Source organism: Anoplophora glabripennis, unplaced genomic scaffold (genome assembly GCF_000390285.2).
Source record: "Anoplophora glabripennis isolate ALB-LARVAE unplaced genomic scaffold, Agla_2.0 scaffold41, whole genome shotgun sequence".
NCBI lineage: Eukaryota > Metazoa > Arthropoda > Insecta > Coleoptera > Cerambycidae > Anoplophora > Anoplophora glabripennis.
In genome coordinates, this window is record NW_019416901.1 from 108,179 (window position 1) to 131,208 (window position 23,030).

The following is a 23,030-nucleotide window of genomic DNA, read 5'->3' on the forward strand; positions in this document are numbered from 1 at the left end:
CCCAGCTTTGTTTCTGTGTAAATAATTTTTGATTGTTACACTTTTTGCCGATCCTCGGTTACATCGCGGTGGATTGTTTGCAAATGCAGGCCCGGTACGTGATAGATTACCGACCAATAACTTTCTCTACGAAAACAAAGCGTCGGTGGATTACCGACGTTGGTGTCGCACGATGTTGTTTGGTCTCTTTGGCCACACCTCGGTTGCAGGGATAGAAAACGCAATTCTATTATGCCAGGCACCAAAACAATTGGACCACTCCTAGCTCGAACACGCTACAAAGTAAATAATATCCTCGTAAGGTCCTGAGAATTATCCTTTGTACAGGGTGTCCCGCTTTGAGAAGCAGCTACTTTCGTATTTTTGAACGTACAGTGTAGTAAATGCGATGTACACGCATTTTTGGTACACCTGTACCTAAATCTGTATGAGTTTTCAATTCTCTGATTCAGGAATGCCACATTTATACGCATATAAATTGTAACAGAGCTAGCCGAGCTATCGATGGAGTCAGCGGTCCCAAAAATGTTTCCTCATATTATTGTGGTAGGTGAGCAAGTATTAGAAAAATATGTTTTATTAGCAAAAAATATTTGTCAATCGAGTTATCTTCTCTTTTGTAACACACCTTGTAGGGTCAAATACTGTCAGACAAACGTCGCAGTGAAGTAAATATAAAAGCTCGTTTTAGTTTATTAGATAAATAACTTATTATTACACGAACTAGGAAGTATGGAAGAAAAGACGAAGCATTATCCCAATTATAATAAAACTATTCACATAACAAGTGTTTTCATTATAATAACATAATACCAGTTGATTACATTTTCGCGGCTATGTGCAAATACCTTTAGAAATTTTTTTACGTTCCTCAACAATACAGATTTTGTTGATTATTATATTTATAAAAGATATGTACTTTAATGTTCCGTGACATTTTTTTCGTTATATCAATCCAATTATGTTTGGAAAATACTGATTATCTTTAAAAAAAAAGTAATGGAAACCTATTTTTAGTACAGCCTGAATTCAACCGATACAAAAAAAGCATGTGGCAGGGGTACAATAATAATAATAAATTCAATAAACTTATTCAATTTCATTGTGCATCTGGGCAGGTGTACCTATTGACATTTATTGTTGCATTACATGATCTTTTATGGGGTTTGCATCAATACCGAAAGAAATTATTATTACTATTATATGTATTGTTAATTTTGTGAGTATATTGGTTGTAGCATAACAGAGGATGTATAAAAAAATAATTAAACTCAGAACTCTCAGAAATATGAAACGGTGAAACTAATTTTACAATTATCTTTTTAAGAGAAGATTCTGACTTTTTCTTCTTGACAAACTACAATTGAAATTTTATTAACGATTTGAGTAACTGATACTTTTCTCTGTGTATAATATAATTAGTTACGCTATATCGATTAGTAATTAGCTCTTAAGATAAACACAGCAGAGATCATTGTCGTTTCCAGGAATCCAAACCATTGTCATTATTCAGACGAGAAGTCATTTGGTAAAGACCTGAATTTAAATAGTTTTATTTGCATTCATTTAAACGTTATTTGACAATAATAAAAATTCAAATTCAGCTTGTAACCCAGCAATTTACAATGTGCCGAATGCAAAATAATATATAATTTTAAATGCAATAGCTTGTCCCACGCGAAGATGAGGTCTTTGATAGTGTCAATTTTTTAAGAACCAGGTCATTGTAATAAAGATGTTTCTCAGATAAAATTAATCTTTAGTTTAATGTAGCTGGTGTAGGATTTAATGATGGCTTTGAACAAAAATAAAAAACTCAGAACCCAAGAGTTATCAATAATAATAAAACCTCAAAAAATGTAACTAAAAGGTGTCCTTTAGTGCAATTAATAAAACTTGGGTGGAGATTTTTATTCGAAAAACGAGTAATTTTCGATTTTTAGAAATATAAATTCAATGATTATAAGAATGGAGGTGTAAAGAATATAAAATAACCTACAAATTCAAAATATCTGATGTTAACGGAAAACATAACTTAAAATTTTTTTTAAGCAACCTTGAATCATAAATATAATAATATTAACCTGAATTTGTTTTGCACATCGGAAATTTTTATGGGGATTTAGGATATCGAAATAATTGCGGTCAAAATTTGCAAGATAAGCAAAATCAGTGTCATGCGTACATTATAGTTGAAGGTGACTTAGAATTTTCGAAAAGACGATAGACAAATAACAAAGAACTCGATATTAGTGAAAATGTGGAAAGAGACAAGATAAGGAAAAAGAGCTTGCTTGCGTTCCACAGCTTCAATAGTTTTTGAAATGGTTTGCTATTCGTGTAACACACTTTTGGATAGCTTAGAAGCCTACTTGAAAGAATGTACAACGTAATTATGGATTGCATTAATGACAAAATGTTGTTAAGTTCGGTATGCTTCGATAAAATTGCTAATGCAATTACTATAAATGTGAATAAAGAACCAATAATTATTGATCAAAGGGAAACATCAATGAATATACTTTGGAGGAATTTTTAAAACATAAGGCCTCTTCAGATATAAGTGAAAAATATACTCTTTTCCACTTGCGTAAATATAGGATCTGTGGTAGGCTTTATAGACACTGACAACCACAATAATGGGATAATTAAAAATAAAACAGTTCTTTGCCTCCTTTGAAAAATGTACATATTCTCTTCTTATCTCTTTCAAATTTAGGGAGTTATTAATTCATGTTCTAACTGTTATTAATATCCAGTGATTAGGTATTAATAATAACACATAAATAGTAATTATTGAGTTCTCAAAATTCACGCACATGACGTAAAATTTAACGGGCCAGGTACTTATTATTTGTTTGCAAACTTTGAGTTTCTAAATTATCAAGTACCTGCTAATTAATGATTTTTAAGTTAGAAAAATACACTTTACGAGCATCGTGACGATTTTACAAGGCTGTAATGTAAAAAATATAAACAGAAAGTTTAGGAAAATATAGATAAAGTTAGTTTAAAATTATTAGAAAGTGCAAAAGAAAAATTGTATATTTCATTTTATATGTAAATGTCATTTCCAATTTTACTCTTATTGCGTTCATGTGCGTGATAGTTACATATTTATTAATAACATTTGTATTTGTCAGTAAGAATCGAAATTTGCAAGAGTTGAGAACTCTATAAAATTCCATAAAAAGTATTATGCATTATTAGCATTGGCAACAATTGTAACAAAAAAACGATTGAAAACATTGTTAAAATAAAAATGTGTGCATCTCGGTGATAATACTACCAACTTAATCTAATTAGTTTTAATTATAATAAATTATGTCTCACAATTAGTTAGCGGAAAGTATGTATAAGATTAAAAAATAGTTGTGGCGTGTTTTTAGTGATGCAGTAGGTTTCTGTATTAAAACAATTAGTATTAGTTATTTGCTATGAGAAGGTTCGTATGTTATTTAACAGTAAATGAAAACGACGATTGATTAAGCAGGCACCTAATTAAATTCGATGAGTTTATTTTAAACTTAAAACGAAATTTTGTTACGAAGTTTATAAAAAAAATCTAGTATTTATTTTTTCCAACTTATATTAATAAACAGAAGTACCACTTACAACGTCCTCTACTAGATACATATATAAAAAAATAATATACATTTTCTAAATTTAGCTAGAATGGCGTCAGATTTTGATTTCTATGACGTAGATAGGTCGCAAATTAAAATTATCGGAAATATCACATAACAATTAATACATTTTGCACGAATTCGCCAACATTTCTCATTCGACATCTATATTTTACAGTCCTGGTGAAAAGTTAACGAGCACGTACTTACGTACATTGTGATTGAAAGTTTATGTAACGCTTTGACGAAAGTCAGTCGACTTCGCTGGGACAAATGTCTTCCCTTACAGACAAAATAAGTTAAAAAATGATCTACAATCATTTGGTTTTGGTTTATTGTTTGTATTTAATTTTTTAAAGAATGCTTATTATTATATAGTGGAAGAAGTGGAAGAACAATTTATCTCAAATAAATTGAACTTCGCCTTTTGCTTTATACTTTTATTTACATTATTATTATATCAACATACCTACTTGTATGAAAAGCAATAAAGTCGATTATTATTATTATTATTATTATTATTATTATTATTATTATTATTATATTTTGATGAAAGTCTATCGACTTCGCTGGGACAAATGTCTTCCCTTACAGACAAAATGAGTTAAAAAATGATCTACAATCATTTGGTTTTGGTTTATTCTTTGTATTTCATTTTTTTAAAGATATTTATATTATACAATCAATTTATATTATTTATTGCAGAGGTAGTGAAACATTTTTGACCCAGATACTTATAAATATACAGGGCGTATTGTTATGATCCTTATTTAATTTTTGTTAGAAGACTTTGGGATATCGGAACTTATTGAATTTATTGTAGAAAACCGTTTTCATAAAATTTCTCTAAAATAATATGTAGCCGATTCTAAGACTGGACAAATATATAATTTACTTCATTAAATTAAAAAAAAAATAAATAGTTTATTGTATCAGTAAAAGGTTGATTTGGAAAAAAATATACCTTTCTAAACCAGCTGATAGAAAATAAGAATATTATAGATATTTTGTTCTAATTTATCAAACTAAGCATTAAACAACAATTAATTTCACGTCCAAAGACAGTAAATGATTACGTTGGATTTCGCAGTACTAGCGATTTCTTTAAAAAGTTTACATAACCGTCAGCGTACACACATTTGCAATTTGTTTATATTTACACACCTCCAAACAACTAAATTGAGTTTGTGCTTAACGGATACGCTATTTTTGTAATTTCTGAGCGATCGAGGCGGCGTAAAAGTTACCGGATGGACCTAACTAAGACAATTACAGGTACGAATCAGTCAAGTAACTCACCTGACGAATCGTTGACCGAGAAACAACCAACTAACTCAGTGACAGTCCCCCTCGGTAGGCAGACTGCTTCTAAATGTGCGTTCAAGTTCACTACGGCAACTAAATATATGACGGTAGTTTCTCCATCTCGCCCCTCTCTAATTTATCAATTATTATACTATACAGGGTTTGAAAAAGTGCAGAACAATGGAGAGATCTCGGCAACGTCCTTAGTGTTTTTTCGATTCACGTAAAAAATAGGATTTTTCGCTGATCGACGTTAAAGGTGTAGTTTTAGTGACAGCTGTCAGGTACTGAAGTGTCACTTTTACTGCCTAGGCCTAGGCATAGAATCATTTTTACTGCCGATAAATTCAAAATTAAAATTTGTTCTTTAACAAAAGTAATTTTATTTATTGTAAACATAGTATATATAGTCCTTGTCCTGTTTGTTTTGAAACATTTACGTCGTCTATGCAGATTGAAGTGTTTTTACTACTAGATGGTTTATGAACTACTGAATTCTTCAAAGTGGTTGATTTTTTTTAAAAAAGGCAAAATAATTAAGTTTTTTGGATAATTTTTAAAAAATATTTTAATTGCTCCGAGGGCATTCTAATTTTGGAAAAAAAACTTTAGAGTATAACAAAACAACACACCAAATTTCATTAAAATCGGTTCAATGGTTTTCACAAAATAATTTTTTGAAAAAAATTATGAACAAAATTTTTCGGATTTTCAAAATGTTGCACAGCCTCGAATAAAGCATCTAGATACTTGAAAATGTTTTCACATAGACCGCTCAACCTTTCAAATGGTTTTTGAAAAATTGAAATCGGTTGATTAGGACGGCCATTCTTTTTTTTTGTTTTTAAACAATTAGATTACATTTATCAATTTGCAATTTCGTTTTCTTCAAAAATTATAACTTTAAAGTACTTGGAAAGACGCTTTTTTTTAAAGTTAAATTTCGTTTATTGGATCTTGAGATATAAGCGATCAAAGTTTATCGGCATTTACTACACGAAAAGTGGGGGGGGGGGGGCTTTCGCTCGGGCCATTTGAAAGGTTGAGAGTTCTTTTCTATGCGATGCTTTATTTGAGGCTGTGCAACATTTTATTTCAAATTTTGTTTCAAAAAATTAATTTGCGAAAACTATCAAACCGATTTTAATGAAATTTGGTGTTATTTTATTATACTCTAAAGTTTTTTTTACCAAAATTAGAATGCCCTCGGAGCAATTAAAATATTTTTTAAAAATTATCTGAAAAACTTCATTATTTTGCCTTGTTTTTTATTAATTATTGGTATCACATTTTTAACTTACAGTATATAGTGCAAAATTCAATTCTAAAACTTTTTTTCCTCTTCAATATTCTTCCAAAATGCATAGGTTCCAAGATATAAGTAAAAAACTAGGTATTTTTTAAAATATTTTAAACATTTTTGCAATTTTAAAAATGTTCCGGACCTCGCCCAGATCTAGGGATCTTCACTTTTATTATGTAAGTTGTAATGAAGATAATCCAGAAAAAATTTGCTTGCCCCCTCTCAGATCCACCTCATCAAATATATGAATTCCTATTCAACAAACTTACAGTCGGTGTGGTTCTGCTTTTGTTTTTGATAAGCAGGAAGGTGCAATGACTGCAATGTCAAAGTGACACAAAGTGACATTTAATTAACTTAATACTTCCTGGTACTTTCTTTCTTAAATAATCTTTAGATGTCGTACTGTTGAATCGGTTTGATGTTTCGAAAGCATGAAAAATTATGTTAAAATTATCAATCACTGCATTTTATTCTCTGTTAACTATTTGAATCTGGTTCATATAACTACGATGAAGTGAGAGATAGTTAGCGATCCACAGCCTGCTGCAACTCTCTCAAAAGATATTTTCAGGGAAATTATTTGAAATTTAAAAATCTAGGTTTTGGAAATGCTCGAGGACGAAAATTTAGTGAATTACTGACTGCTATATGAGACCGGTAAATAGTAGTCTGCATATATTTTTTCATAATTTTAGGCCGGACCTAATATTTTCACAATTTTATCAAACAATTGTTTGCAATCTTTAATTTCTAGTGTTAAGAATTGACTACATTTTCATCTTCAGACACTTACAGTGCCTTCTAGATTGTTAAATTCAATTTTAAGTCTGCATAAAAAATACTTTTCGTTATAAACTTATGGAATTTGAGAGATAGCAGTTTTAAGTGATACTGGTTAAGGTTACTTGGCAATATTTTTTGAAGATATGCAATATTATTTGATAGATATATTTTTTCTTCATTAAAGAGCAATTGTTTGACGAATTTCGTTAAAAACTTTTTTATTATTCTCTGGAGACACTGTAAGATTCTAAATGGAAAATATTAACTCAAACAAAACCCATAAAAATTACAATATAGCCTATAGTTAACATTACAACAGCATTTTGAAAATATTGAAAGTTTCCTCTTTATGTCTTCTTAGGGACAAAAAAAATTATAAAATTTGTAGAGCAAAATATAATATCTGCAACGATCTTTGATGTTATTTTTATAAATTACACCTTTCTTCTTAATATTAGAGAATGTTTTGAATAATTATTTAGGTATTTGGTTAAAGAGAGACGATTGGCCAACCAAATCTTCAGATTTTAGTCCATTGCACTTAATTTGATACAGAAGAGTTAAGTTATTACGAATATAATTACACTTCTCACAGACTACCCCTGTATTCTACTATAGTTTACCTAAGCTATCGATTTTAATTTTATATTAGTACTTCCTCAGACCGGTGGAAATGAAAAGGATATAAATGTTCACATCGAAATCATTACTTAATTGGGCTTAGATCTATAAGGAGCGGTAGATAGCACGTTTTATTGATCACAATTCCTATCAAATTAACGTTTATTCCGCATTTCTGAAGAGCAAAAAGTATGTAACAAAATATGAAGTATAGATCAATATGTTTTGTTCTTATTATTCCCTTTTTTTTTGTCCAAAATGACTAAGGAACAACCTCCTGAAGTTGTGACATACTTAGACAACGCCTTGTATAATTATTTCATTTTAAATTTTTATGAATTAATGTACGATAATGTGCCACACAATTCACAGATTCTAATATAAAATTATTATGTTATTATTATTAGTCATTTAAAAATATTAAACAGCATTTTCATAAATACTGAATCATTATCAAAACGATTTCTATTGACGTTTTTCGTTGTTTTTGTTTCTATTTATGTTCCTTGTTTGTAAATAAACATATTTTCGTTTGACCTCTTCAGTAATTGCTACTTTTCGGTCAACAGATTTGTATTAGTTCTACTCCAATTTTCTGGGGTTACCCAACAGTATTTTTTGAAATTATCAAGCGTACAGCGGTTTCATAAGCCTGTGTAAAAACAGAAGGCTGAACGTAATTTTGCAACGGCATTGTATTGATATCAATTTATTGCGGTTCTCAATAACTGTCTTTTTCAGTATATAAACAATTTTATCGGGATATGCTCCTGTATTGCCAATATTTTTATTTTTTGGTCTAGGAAGCACATACGTTTTGTATTCATTATAATTACAATATAATTTTAAGACAATCCTCGATGGATATAAAAATTATGTTTAGAGAGCTCGGTACCCTTCAAAAAAAAAATAATAATATCAGTTTTTTGCTAGGACTAGTCATATGACCCTCAAGGCCCACCCCAAGCAAAAATCCTACCTACGCCCATGTTTATTGTTAAGTTTCTTAAGCATTCTTTTGAAAAAAATAAAAAAAAACCTTGACTACACTCCATATAGTAATAAGAATTAAAACTATGTAAGCAGTAACAAAATCTATTTCGATATCTTCTGGAACAACTAATTTGACAGGAAATCGTTCTCAGGTGACAGGAAGGATTTTTATATCTTCCACTTCTACCAACTGATTTAGTAATACTTCATCTACTCAAATGGTAATTATAAGTTTGCATACATGTAAAATTTAACGTCACATTAGTTTGGACTGTCATCCTGGTTATTTGGTGCTACAAAAAATCTATAAAATCAATACTGACGCCTATAGCAAGTAAGTAAGTGGCAATTCTGGTAAGTGATGGTACATCACATCAGTGTACATATTTCTTTAAGAATGTAAGAAAATAACTAGATAGAACATCCATTCACGTACTGTTGGTTATCTAGTCAACCTTGAAATATTTGTTTCTCATTTGTTTAGAAACGAAACATTGGTAAAAGGACTAAAAATATCGCGTGAGAAAAAAATACTTCATGTTAAGCGATTGTAATATGGAGAGTAGTCATTGGTAAAAAGTCACTGGGGCCTATAATTCTGTTCAGTGTTATAATTAAAATGTTTGGTATTGTAATAAGAACTCACTTTCAATTAATGAACACGGCATCGCATAATGAATACATTTTAGTCCTCACATAAAAGGTTGCTAATGAGGAAAAATGAACTATTTTATTGAATTTGGGGTTAATTTCTCTAATTTCAAGAAACCAATTAACTGTTTTGTAAATGAAAATACCTAAAGATGTAAATATCATGAGAGATAATAATTGATATAAGTAAATTAAAATATACCCGAGGATTTTGGTATATTATAAATATTTGACAATTGATTTATTTATGATTATGATACATTTTTTGTCCACTATAAAATATTACATTTAAAAATCGTTTCAGTTCTCATTTTTTACAGGGTCGTAGGTACTACTTTATTTGCCGAATTAATTGAACTCTGCCTTACCCCATATCTCCACCACTGATATACTAATAATACTTATTACTGAGAACATATTGCGACAAACTATTTAATCAGAAGTCATGCCAAATTTTACTTAAATATCCCTAGTCACTTTAAAGATATTAAAAAATATAATTATTTTTTTGGAATATTTAACACCCTGTATCTCGAAAATGAAGCGATTCGGGCCCTATATCCTATAAGTTTATGGGACGTTCTTTGTCAGCCGCAACAAAGCTCCTTCCACTTTTCATGTGCTCTAATTTTAGCGATCAAGAGCTTAAAATTTTCCTTATTGATCCCCCTTCCTGGAAAAAATGGACACCTTCGTGTTGAATTGAGCGAATCTGACTTTGGATTCGTGATCAGCGACCTCAAAAACTCTTGCAAACCAAGTTTTGCGAAAATTGGATGATTTTTTCAAATTTCGAGTTTTTAGCCGCTATCTTGAGTTTCGTCAATCTGCCTCATGAATTTTTTGAGAACATTAAATAGCAACAATTTAAGCCCGAAACCAATCGAATCGAACGGTAACTTTTTTTATAAGCTTTTTGGTTTGAGGTAGTATCCATTTTTTCCTGGGTTTCGGCCGCCATTTTGAAATTTCTTGAAAGGCTACACGGGATCAGAAAGGGAAAATTTTAAGCCCTTGATTGTTAAAATCAGAGCACATGAAAAGTGGAAGGAGCTTTGTTACGGTTGACAAAGAACGTCCCTTATACATTTTTTTCCCTTATTTTGACCAGAGGAAGCGTCTTCAAAGTTTATCGGCTTAATCCTAAAACACCCTGTATAAAATAATATACATATGTTTCTTTAATAAATTTTACAGAAATAATTGTTTATATAATGTTATAATAATGATGTAATAATAATAAAATTAACACTAAATTTACAACGAAGGAAAATTATTAATGTGATATTGAAATTTATAATGAAGATCATTCAATAATAATAAAACGATAATTAAATTTATTTATTCGATTATTGTATTCAATTGTTTTAATAATTTACACATTATTCAAAAAATTAAGTCAAATAATCAGATACGTACATTTTCTTAATTAGAAAGCGTATTTCAGATATTTCTTGTTAAATGTCTAGAACCTTTTAAAAGAAATTGAAATGTATTTAAGACAAAATAGAATCATTCTATATCAAGCATATTGCAAAAGTATAATTAGCATTTGAATTTAGAAAACTTCACAATTAACAGTAGGTACTTAATCAGAATAAGTTTCAAGTGATTTTACAAGACAACTGCAACTGATTTTGAAATTATATTGGAAGTAATTAAACTACTTTTTAAATGAATAACATTTTCTTGAATTTTACAACAAAGGTCTTCAATTTTACAACGAGCTATTAGATATTTAATGAGATTATCTCCATCCTCTTTTTTATTCAGAACCATTTTAGGAAAAAAGTTATTCAGTGACTGAATACAAAAGCATAATTTTAGTCATTCAGTTGAGTCTAAAGATTATTTTTTAATTCATCTGCAGGGTGAAATCATGACTGTTCAAGCGAGTGGTTGGACCGGTCAAAGTCGTTAAGTGGACAAATATTTCGCTGGTCAGCCCAATCAAACGATTAATTAAAAAATATTAAGTGATTGTTCTTTAAAAATATGAGTGATAATTATGTGGAACATATTTTATGTTGGCACTACAACCCAATACTTTGCATAAAAAAAACAAAATGGTCACAGTTGGCCATGGCTTTGAATAAAAAAGTTACAAGGATTATTAGCAGAAAACCCTGTATTTATAAATTGACACTAGTATATGCTTAGTTCAACAACCCACTTTTACCAATCTCTGGGTAAACTAATAAGTTTTAAAAAATAACTGACAAAATAAGTTAGGTATTTCTATTCCTAATTTTTTATTATTTCCTTTAAAACAAACCTCATAACTCCAAGAAAATTGTACAAAACAAATTATATTTAAACTCGACAAGTCTTTAACACAAATAACTCAAATACTCAGTACTTCCTTACTCGATAGGAACGACATCACTTATCCATTTCAAATAAGCCTCATTGCCATTCTGAATCGGCATTGATATAACCTCACAGACTGTATAAGGATGGTTCTCCTTTACGTACTGTGTAAGCCGATTGATCTTAGCAGTTCTAGTCTTAATCATCATAAGGACTTCTGGTTCCTCATTTATTTTACCCTCCCATTCAAAAATGGAGGTTATCTTCGGAACGATATTGACACAAGCAGCTAGTTTTCTGCTTACAAGTCCGTGGCCGATTTTCTTTGCGACTTCTTCATTAGGGGCTGTTACGTACGCTACAGAATGATCACCTGGGGTGTACGAGGAACAGGAGGTTTTATTTGCAGAGCAGATTTCGCCAGACATGTCTTTGGCAGCCACAACAGAAAACCTTCTAGAAAATCTGAAAGAATACACAGAATATCACTTGGAATCGTTCAAATAAAATTCTGGGTGTCATACCCTAATATTAGTGTAGAAAATAGCAAACTTTTATTAATAATTAACATTGTTGGAGTGCTGTAAATTACTTACCGACCAAAACAACTCTGCGCAAATACAAATGTCAAACACTTTAAATTTTATTTATATTTTTGTGTTTGGTTATAATTTTCATAAGACAAATTTCCATGAGATATAATGTTCGTAAAGTAGCATTTTACCATAGACCTAGTAAACTAGTTTATAAGGTCTATGCATTTTACCAACACCAACATTTATAGCTCTCGTAATGTTGGTTGCATACATTTTCAATAAGATTTTAATTTTAAATTATTTCCCAATTCTCGAAATTACAGAAATATAAGACGTAGTACGTAATTAATCTATATCTAATATTAAGGATGCTCTAGCCAAACTGCATTTACTAGGCTGTCTATTTATTGCAAAACACAACTCTTATTTATATTATACTCTTAATATATATATCCATTTATTGTTTTTTATCAAATATATGATTTATATATTTTTTTTCAAAGTAATTATTGATATTCTTGTTCTGAGATTTTGTAAATTGTATATTTCTATACTTTGACACAAATTCATTCGTTATTTTATCTATCTCAGTTGTATATGAAAGTGAATAAAATCTCTCACAATAAAGTCGATTTATTTCAAAGTTTGTTGAAAATATATTACATTATATCTGATACAGTGTACATTTATTTATCTTCAATAAGTATCATAAGGTGGATCTCCATATTTCTTATAGATGCCATCCCAAAATTTCATGCGTTTGTTAAACGGATTCAATTTAATCTCCACATCTTTGTCTATATCCAAATACAGTTCATTGTTGGGTATAACATTTGATGGTAACCAAATTACATTTTCCAGAAGTGGGTCTATGGACGGTGTAGGGAGTCTAAAAATACGAAAAACAATATTACAGAGCTTCAATTACATGAGAGAATTACCTTCTAGTCAAGCAGATGTCATAAGAGAGCTACCTATACAGTTCATGTTGATATTTTATTAATATTATTAATTATATTAAAATTGACCTGTTATTACTAAGATACGTGATTAATTGTTATTTATACAGCCTACTAAGACCATGTTGACTTCTTATTAATGTGATACGTGATTGTCATTTGCGAGTATTTGTCTATTAATGTTATTCATTGAGTTATGAAAGTAATATTTGCTTACAAGAATTTTGCAAAATTGGTCCATAACTTAACCATCCTCGATCTTGTACGAATATCATCTGGAGAGACGGTGAAATTAGGATACGTTCTGAAGAGGTAACTAGTTTCTTCACCATGCCCAGCTCCTAAAATTTTTAATTTGATTCAACATCATGTCTTTCAGTCATACAAAAATAGGTACCTCTCATGCTTTTTTGAAAAAATAAATTAGTTTACATATAAAACTAATTCGGGATGAACTAAAATTTTAAAAAAGGGTTAAATTGATACCTTTTTGTTTTGATAGCAGAAGTATATTTTGTATTTTGTTCCTTGAAGAATTCGCGACATCTAGTGACAAATAGATTACCTAAATCAAAAGTCACTGAAAGATTTCTACTTAATAATAACCTGAATGGATTGTGATTTAGCTCCTAATATGTAGATGTCGAGAGATGTGCGCTAAATTTACAAAAATGGATTTTTTAAAAGAATTTTAAATTATTATATTACTAAAGGGCCTTTGTACCGTCGTTACTTGAATTTTAGGTTATGTTATGCTGTTTGCTCTAAGTCACGTGACTTAGGATACACGCGACATTGATTTAAAAAGAAACTATTTCTGATTACATTGACTTTTTTGATAGTAATACAACAATTAAAAAGATTTTTGTCAATTTTGTATGAAAAAGACGCAATAACATTTAATAATACCAATAATGGGTAAGTCACGTGACGCGAGACTAGTTTCATATCACTTTACATCTTGACCTTTACCCTCTCTTTCTCTCTGCATTCTATCCATAGCATATTGTCAAATCGAGGACTTCTTTACACGGATATATTTTTTTATAGTTTTTTTGTATTCTCTGAATTGTACTCACCCTCTTGGCTTCTATTTGGTGCTCCTAGAAGACCAGTATAAGAAAATTTGTAAAAGTACACAGAGACATATTTAGATTGATCGATTACAGTTCTTCTAACTGCTCTATTAAATAGGTCGTCACTAATAAACTAAAAAAAAGTAATATTAAAACTTCTTAAGTTATAGTTGAACAATTATCGGTATGGAACATTTCGAGAAACATATCGCTCTTTGCTGTAAATGAAACTGGAGATTAAGTCCTCTGGCCGGTATTTATATTTGGCCTTCTGGCCTCGATCGAAGTCTTTCCTAAGATCACCCGTAAGATCGACAGAAACGTCATATTATTATGTCAGTGTATTAACCTCTTTTCTCAGAGTTTCTACTGTAGAAGAAAGCGGTATGACCTCGAACTTGAACAATAACCACTTTAGAAGTCCGACATGTTAACTTAAATCATCGACATTTTTATTACATAAATATTTAATATGTATTTCTAACCTTTACAATAGCTTCTGTCTGTCCAGCGATGGGCGATGTACCAAAATAGAATGATTTTATGTCAGTCGCTGCTTGCATTATTTTCGTTGAATTTCTTGTAAGATTAATAGGTGTCAGTCCTGATATATTGTTGTCATATCTTTCGAAATATTGACGCACCGTTGCTGGAGGAGTAAATGTGTGGTTAAAAGTGAAAGTCGACGGCAGTTAGCGGACGATATTAAAAGAAAAATATATGCCTTTTGAAAAATATATACAAATAATAAAATACAAATACAATAATAATCGCTCTGTTGTTATTGAAAAATAATAAAAAAAATTCAAATGAAAATGGAATGGATCAAAAATTTTATACTAAAATTATTTTCAAATATTTAAATCAATATATCAATCAATATCACAGCTCTTCATTTTTTTTAAATATATACCTGGAAAACCACCTACTGTAGCTGCTTCGCTAGATGTAAAACCAATAATTACGGGCTTCCTCAAGAATCGGCCTTGAGACAGCTCTAACTCGCTATATTTATCCACGACTCCAGGTTCTTTGACAAGTCCGTACACTAGACCGTTTAGGAGATTATCTAAAAGGGCCTAGAACAACCGTAAAAGAAAATAAGATAAATTGAGGTTATGTTCACGTATCTTCTAGTTATAATGAATTCAAATGAGTCAAAGGAATTATTTGAACTGAAATTTTCGAAAACGAGATACAGGGTGTTTTTAAATGAAGTAGCAAAAATGGTACCAGTGAATGTAGAGATAAAGAAGAAAAGTAAAGAAAGAAAACAAAATTAGAAATTTTTGCAAAATTGTATTCGTTGTATCATATCTTTTTTTTCAAGAGTAATAATTAAAGAAGGAAAGAAATAATAAACCAATTTTTATCAATAAGAACAAAGGGTCATAAGAAGGCAAGAATGAAACAGAGGAAGAAGAGACAGGAAATAAATTGACATACTTTATATGACAACTATGAAATCAAAAGTCAATTAATTTAGGTAACTCCATAAATTTAAAATGTTTATAAATTTTGAGCAAGATTATTGACTTCTTCAGTAAGTTTTCTCTACTCACAGTAATTGACATCCCAAATGCGACATCTTGTAACTGAAGTGAATTAATTTTCCTCAAGCCATTAATTAAACTTGTTGAACTTGAAGTATCGACATTCAGGGCTCCGCCAACGGCAAACATAGTTTCTCTGGATCTTCTGTCGAGCGCCCATAGGCATAGAGACGTTCCACTCTCCATTATACCAGCCCTGAATAAATCTAGGAAAGAATTTACGGTTTGTATTGTTTCGGTAAATAAAAAGAGAAATATTTGATAGAAAAAATGTCCATAAAATTTGGTAAATTGGCATACGTACGAATATTTAAGAGAATGAATGAGATGAACAAGAGAATTAAGAAGAAGCCCTAGTATTTTGTTTAATTGATTTTTTTAAATTTTAAAATACCTTACTATATTGGGTGTCTGCTTCAGATTTTTTGAAAAAAAATTTGTATATCAAAATTTTAAAAGGCATTATCTACATTTGGCATAAATAAAAAAAGTGGGGGGATCAACCCATTTCCTAAAACTTCTATGATTTTTTTTTAAATTCATTCGTACTTTATTAAAGTTATTAAAAGCCGCCATTCGGAACAGACTCTCTTACTGTGACGTCACATATTTAGGCAACCCGCAACAAATTGTCATAGTTGAAAATGTACGGATGGAATCTGACCCTTGTTATGGAACCAAAGCCGGGACGCGTAGTAATTTATTTGTTAGCTCTGGAAACGTATGGGCCAGTAAAATAATAACAGTAAAATATTTCAGTCAACACTAATTTATCGGAAAGTTAATGGTTTTCAAGTAGGCTTAACGTCGCCAAGACCGTCCTTCGGGGTAGGTCGAAATATAGCAATACTTTTTGAACAAGTTCACTTAGAGTCGGGGCCATGTGTTGAGCAGGTATAAAGAGAAAATTCGATATTTTTAATAACGCGCGAAACCACGAGAAGAGCGTAGAGGTTTCAAAGTAGAATTAAATCAAATTGTTAAATTGATAGTAATTGGAAAAGAAAGTAATAGATGAAATAGCTGGTTTTTTGGCGGATTTTCCGATACATTAAATGAGATCGACTAATCCGTCCCGTATCGCTACACGGAGTCACTAGAGGAAGGCTAGGGTTACTTGTAAGTAAGTTTAGTTTCAAAATTATTTAGACAATTGTAAAATCAATTATAACTATTAACATGGCATAGTTATGCCAAAGCGTCCGATATTTAGGGTTCCCGCCAGTAAGATAAGAACAGAAATGCCCGTGTTGAAGCGAAGTGTCGAATTCAGGAGAGATCTACGAAAAAAGTCAGTTCTTCCTTGGTTTCACATTGAGCAGTCTACTTAGTTTTAGAGTCTCGGGTTAATTTAATAATGGATAAAGTCATTCCAAATTTTGCTATGGATCGCGCATTCCCTGAATCTCGGTACGCTGTCGCGTGTCAATAAAGTAATTAATAATGTTTTTCGAGCCGTTGTGCAGTTTGCTTGTTTGTTTGTTTTGTTTTTATTGTTATTAAAACCCTCCCTGGAATGTTTTGGTGTTTCTTTTTATTCCTTTCAACCTCAGTGTCACCCTGTACAACCAGTCACTGGATTACATTCTACGTAAGCAATGGATGGTAAGTGCTTAAAATTCATTCTCTGAACATACAACATTTCTAAGTTCCCACGTATTAATTAAAGTATAATGATAATTTTAAACTTCCTTTCGAGAATTGAATAGTAAACTCTTTTGAAATCCAGATTCGTAATGATACTGGTCATAACGATATATAGATAGATAAAGAAATAACCCCTCAGGTTACAGTTATTTACATAGATACTACAGAACTATTTCAAATTAACTTATTTTTACAAGAATTTAGATGTATGTAACAGCCAACACGTGTTTCATAAAATAGATAGGTACACTAATCTACTTAAAACTTAAAAAAAACGATACAAAACAATATTATTAAATTTAATTAAAGTAAAAATTTAACATTAGCCGTGTTATTGCTAATGCGCATGATCGGGAAGAATAGCGTCATACACAGGTGTGAAGTATTTTTTATTGTTATTGCTTGGTGCTCTGCTGTGTCAGTCTGTTTATCGAGTGTTTTCTTTCTTCAAGTAGTGTATAAGTGATGTCATTACTAAAAATGTCTATTGCTAAATAGGCCGTCTTGAACACTTGTTAGACTAGTGAAAGCAATAAACCACGATAATAAGACTGCTATGAGAACCACAGTAATACTTAATAAATAACAAACATTTTTTTTCTTGAAATCTGTAAATATTTTTCCGTTTTTTTACTTCCCTTTATAAGCGTTAAATAATTTACAACTGTTGCAATATATAACAATTTTTATATCAACAACTACTTTCATGGAATGTGAGATTGAAAATTGCAGTGTACTAAAGGTACATATTCACTACAACACGATTTATATCAATAAGTATAACTATTTACATTTTATTATCCTTTAATTCAATTATTTACTAAAAAAATGTTACGGCGGTGTAAATAAGACACTTATAAATATTGTGTAGTCTTATTATCTTCTTAATCTTGTTTGGTGGCGACCAAGTTAGCTAAATTTAAATCGTTGTTATTTTGTTATTTGAAGGCCATTGAAACTAGGGTTGCTTTGGATGCGAGATTCTGGATATTCGAGGATGCGAATGCAAACATTCCAAGTTAATATTCGCGATCGCAAAAATGAATATTAGCAAGTAACTAAAATTTGGTATTCAAAATAAATGAAAAATATGAATTAATGTGCGTAGAAATAAATTTAAAATTGAAACAAATAATTAAATTCAAGACTACTGACCCCTAGTGAGATTGGTTTGAAGTAGATAGGAAACCGAGGCAGATCCAGCGCTTCCTCCGAATATCGTCACTTTCTTGGGATCTCCCCCAAAGGACGCAACGTTATCCTGCACCCATTTCAGAGCCAGAATCTGGTCCTTGAATCCAAAATTTCCCGGACAAGTAGAGTCCTCGGTGCTTCCAAAACCGTATATCCCCAAACGGTAATTGAAAGACACAAAGACTATGTCTTTTTCCAAGAGGTAATCTGGGCCATAGCTTATGTAACTGGAATTGCCCAAGTTGAAACCTCCCCCGTGTATCCACGCCATGACAGGTAGTTTTCTTCCTTTCAACTGAGAGATATTCGAAAAAGAAGAGGAAAAGAAAAATGCATCAGCAAATACTACAAAATTGTATGAATTAAGTCTATTTTCACATTTTTGCGCGCATCTTATAGTCATTAAGTTGTATAAAAATAAACAAGTTACTTTATTCTGAACGTTTCAGTGTTAATTTTTCAGGATAAGTAATGTTGTCGTAAAAACTGCATTTGCAAAAGTTGTACCTGAAACAAGTGGTCTCTAAAAACAATTAATCATGGCAGCATGACCTTTTCCACTTACTATTTCCTGCAATACTGTTTCCAGCCCACAAACAAACTGCCGTTGCTATTGATTGTAAAACCGAAACAGCATTTGACAACGTTTGATATTTGCAATCCAGTTGCATAGTTCGCAAAGTTCACTTTTATTAAATTAGCATTATTATGGCAATCTAATAGATGGAACATGTCGGCGTTGCAGTTTAGTTAGGGCAAAACAAACTTTAATCACTGTTAATGAATGTACACCATCATGCTGATTCGTAGCTGACCGACTAATAATTTGTTTAATTAACGCTAATAATCGGAAACTTGGGGTCTGTCCAGTCGAAAACTTAACTTTGTCTAAGGTTTTACTTTACTTTTTTATCTTAAACAAATAAAGTTATCATTTGTTTATGACCACATAAAATATTCGTTTAGACGTTTTTAAATAATCGTTTAGGGAATTTAAGTAAATGAAAAAATTACAGGGTGTTCAAAAAATAGTGGACAATCCCTTAGACGTCACAAAAATAACGTCATAAGTTTACGTAATTTTTTTTGTACCCTTAGTTCTTGAAGAGTTAAGTAAGAGTTAAAAGTCGATATTTCGTTATATTTTTTTGCTATTTGTAAAATGCAGAAATATCTTTTGACCTTCATTTTCAACTTATATTTGAACATTTTTTTTTATTTTGAATAACAAGGTAGTTATTTTGCTTTGCGATATTAATGGTCCTTCTTCTAAAAAACTTACGTTAGGTGTGTACACATTAATATACAAACAGTCCTCTGACCCCTGTGGAGGGTTTCCACCTTGAATACACTGGCTCTTATCTTGGGTGGCGTTGAGTACTCCTTTCCATGCTGATTTTTTCTCTGGTGGCTAAAAATAAAAGTCCATGTGGTACAACCCTTAAAACTTTTTCGCCGGGATTTACCCTAAATCGTCGATTTCCTGTTGGTGGCTCTGCATATGGTATGCCTTGGAAGGCATAATAAACAGTTTGATCCCCAATGGTCCTGGATCGTCTTCCACGAACTGATCCGTCTCGTATTTGGATTACAGGAAAGTCTTGGCTCTAAATAATTAGACAATATTGGAATTTAGTTGCGTTAACAATAATTATATAAATTATAATTATAATATTTAGCCTACAGAATTGGAAAGAATCTTTGAGCAAAAAATCGAAGTGAGAGAACGATCAGCAGGTATATTTTTTTCATACCCTCTGAGTTGCCACAATAATACGAAGAAACATTTTTAGAACTGCTGACTTCATCGATACAGTCGCCATAGGTACACATGCTTTTCGCAAAAAGAAAACACAGTTATATGCAAAAATCTAGAGAAATAAATGACTTCACCTAAACATTTGTTCATTTAATTTTGTCAATAAACCTATTGGTTACCTAAAATTGAGCTAATTTTTTCGTGCAACACAAAAGAGGTAGATATGTCTGACGTTATTTATGACCATAAATTCACTTACTTTTATGTAGTATATAAGACGGGGATGATTCAAGAAGTTCTCAATGGGTTTAACAATGCTAATTCTACTTACAGTTCAAAAATTATCCAAGTTTTTAAACACTATATTTTGATTTACTAATATTGCTAGCTATTACTAATGCAGTATTTCTTTTAGTATTATACGCTAATATGTAGAAAAAAATTAAACAAACACCTAAATTATATTACTTGAGTAAATATATACGGGATCTTTGCAAAATAGTGGACAATATTTCAAAAGTAGCCTACTTAGCTAAAAACAAATCGATTTGGATTAATTTATTTTAGTACAATGTTGCTTTCTTAAAAATTTAAGAGGTTCCAAAAATTTTGTTCTCGAAGCATTTTTCTAAGATATACTTTTTTGTTATATTTTTTACTGGAAAATGATTTGAGAAAATGTTTTGTAAAAAGTATTTATTTGTATATAACCAAAATGCATAGTCTGAGAAAAATTTATTTCGGTTTGCTATGCAGTTACACATGAATTAATAATTTGGCTTCTTACTAAAATTGTAATAAAATTAAATATTTTATAGAATACACCTTTTTAGTAGTGCTGTATAATTTCAACTATGACAATTTGTTTCGGGTTGCCTATTTAAACCAAATCACTCCTATTCAAAGGTCTACACAAGTGATTACACTTTCAAGATATGCCATTTAGAGAATTAAAAATACTTAATTTAGTACAGTTTGAGCAAGAAAATAAATTTTTCTAAAGAATTTTATATTTTAAACATATATTTTTCCAGATACTCGTATCTGGTGTTCCGTTAGAATTTAATTAGATTAATGAAAGTATATTTATCATTTTGGAAAAACCTTAATTTAAACTAGTAAAATATTCAATATAATTTATATAATCAGAAAATAAAAAAAATATATTAATTTTATATGAATTAAAAAAAAATCGAAAAATGTATGAAGTGCAGAAGATAACAAAAAATTCTTCAGATATTTTAAGAACTTACGCTTCCTTCCGGTGCTTGCGGAAATACACCCATTATACAAAAAACACCAAAAAAACAAGCAATATGAGCCAGTTTCATTTTGCTGTACTTTAACAGAACACACTGATAATGGCATGAAGTGTGCGACTGTTTATATACATACTTCACATATTTATTATCAGTAAATAAGTTAATAATTTGCATGTATGCATTTGAATTTAATTTTCGACAAAAGCATAATATGTTGTGAATTCGAAACAGCTATAAAGTTAAGATATACAATGTCGCTAAAAACAAAGATAAGCAACTTTATTTTTTATTAGAATCTGATAAACAACAAATTGTGCAAGCTTATGATAGTAAGGATACAGGAATTTTTATATTAAAAGACAGAAAAAAACAAGATTTGTTTATTTGTCATGTAAGGCTGCCTTTTCGGTAATGGACGATTGTAAAGTTAGACTTTATGTCGATATACTTACTTAGATCGTTTTGCCGTACAGGCGCTATTTGTTTTGTTTACAGCGACTTAAAAAATTAATCTCTGTCAAAAAAATGGAATTGTCATAAAAAAAATAAAGCCACATACGACCTCGTATGTCAAAGTTAAGTTCACACGTCAAACTGTTAGTCAATAATAAAAAAAACTTGTAGGAATTGTATTAGATGGAAACATTGATACGAATTTATACAAGACACTTCTTACCTGTTACACCCTGTATATATATGCTTGCGTTCACATCTTCGAGACTATCGTAGAATTAGCCAAAATTATGCAAATAACATCGGCAATATCAGTACGGCATACATTATGTTATTTTTAAAATGTGGTAGACACTTACAACTGTCTAATTCTCATCGGTTTCATATAACTCACATGCAGGTTGTCTAATAAAAGGGGTGTACGACCGACAAAAATTTCTAAACCGTGATTTGTTTCGACTAATCTTAGACTTGAATAAAACATCAGCTTTGAAATTGCTCCTTGCTGTGAGCTATCAAGTACGATGGATTTTCTGTGGGCGTGAAAAAATTTGCGCTTTCAAATTGAAGGAAACAATAAAATGTGTTTTGAATAGAACAATGACCCTATGGTAAAATAATTTTGCTACAAATCTCAAACAAAATTATGGATAGAACATTTCATCATAAAATCTTTTGAATGAATTGACTTCCAGGATTTGTAGATTCATGTTACCAAAACCAAGCATTGATATTTGGACGATGTAAGATTGATTTGACTTAAGATGACGAAAGAATTAATTATTTCTTTCGCATCTTTATTAAATTTTTGCAGAGGGTAATTTATGAGCATTTTTATGATTTGAAAGCGTGGAATTTTATAGGGTCGAGCACCCACTGATCCTAATTACCATATTTTAATATTTATGTGCGCGAGAATAGCTGTCGAATTTTATACCTAAATCACCTTATGAAAATTTTCAGCCAATGAGCATATCGTGGTACGTACAATAAGAA

The 23,030-nt window shown here is 30.6% G+C and overlaps 3 protein-coding genes across 4 annotated transcripts in view; all 3 read right to left on the reverse strand.

Annotated features, from left to right (window-relative positions):
- The window catches only part of LOC108917172 (aminopeptidase N), a 38,783-nt gene extending 33,768 nt beyond the window's left edge, over positions 1 to 5,015 (reverse strand). The window contains exon 1 of the mRNA XM_023455657.1: positions 4,926 to 5,015. The gene's annotated coding sequence lies outside the window, so the exon portion shown is untranslated. The remainder of the gene's footprint in view (positions 1 to 4,925) is intronic.
- A 5,740-nt stretch (positions 5,016 to 10,755) lies between these two features.
- LOC108917205 (protein CutA homolog) lies at positions 10,756 to 12,264 on the reverse strand. 2 transcript variants are annotated; one of them, XM_018723691.1, is made up of 2 exons: positions 12,192 to 12,264; positions 10,756 to 12,060 (listed from the first exon to the last, which is right to left on the reverse strand). In XM_018723691.1, the coding sequence occupies exon 2, from the start codon at positions 12,021 to 12,023 to the stop codon at positions 11,649 to 11,651; it is 375 nt and encodes a 124-aa protein (XP_018579207.1). In that variant the 5' UTR covers positions 12,024 to 12,060; positions 12,192 to 12,264; the 3' UTR covers positions 10,756 to 11,648. The 2 variants fall into 2 exon arrangements, with proteins under 2 accessions (XP_018579207.1, XP_018579206.1); XM_018723690.1 differs by having other exon boundaries at positions 12,120 to 12,208.
- A 484-nt stretch (positions 12,265 to 12,748) lies between these two features.
- Positions 12,749 to 21,685, reverse strand: LOC108917197 (esterase FE4-like). The gene is made up of 10 exons (XM_018723682.1): positions 21,573 to 21,685; positions 20,027 to 20,167; positions 19,843 to 19,971; positions 18,522 to 18,855; positions 15,729 to 15,925; positions 15,080 to 15,245; positions 14,652 to 14,815; positions 14,170 to 14,299; positions 13,308 to 13,431; positions 12,749 to 13,020 (listed from the first exon to the last, which is right to left on the reverse strand). Exons 1-10 carry the CDS (start codon positions 21,648 to 21,650, stop codon positions 12,828 to 12,830), a joined length of 1,656 nt encoding a protein of 551 aa, XP_018579198.1. The 5' UTR covers positions 21,651 to 21,685; the 3' UTR covers positions 12,749 to 12,827.
- Between the last annotated feature and the right edge of the window lie 1,345 nt (positions 21,686 to 23,030).

Excerpts from the sequence above, each read along its gene's own strand:
- LOC108917197 (XM_018723682.1), bottom strand. The coding sequence starts at position 21,650 with ATGAAACTGGCTCATATTGCTTGTTTTTTTGGTGTTTTTTGTATAATG. Across the intron at positions 20,168-21,572 it reads CGCAAGCACCGGAAGGAAGC|AGCCAAGACTTTCCTGTAAT; the intron begins GTAAGTTCTTAA and ends CTAATTATTTAG. Across the intron at positions 18,856-19,842 it reads TTAATGTGTACACACCTAAC|TTGAAAGGAAGAAAACTACC; the intron begins GTAAGTTTTTTA and ends AATATCTCTCAG.
- LOC108917205 (XM_018723690.1), bottom strand. The coding sequence starts at position 12,166 with ATGTTAATTATTAATAAAAGTTTGCTATTTTCTACACTAATATTAGG. Across the intron at positions 12,061-12,119 it reads TTTTCTACACTAATATTAGG|ATTTTCTAGAAGGTTTTCTG; the intron begins GTATGACACCCA and ends GTATTCTTTCAG.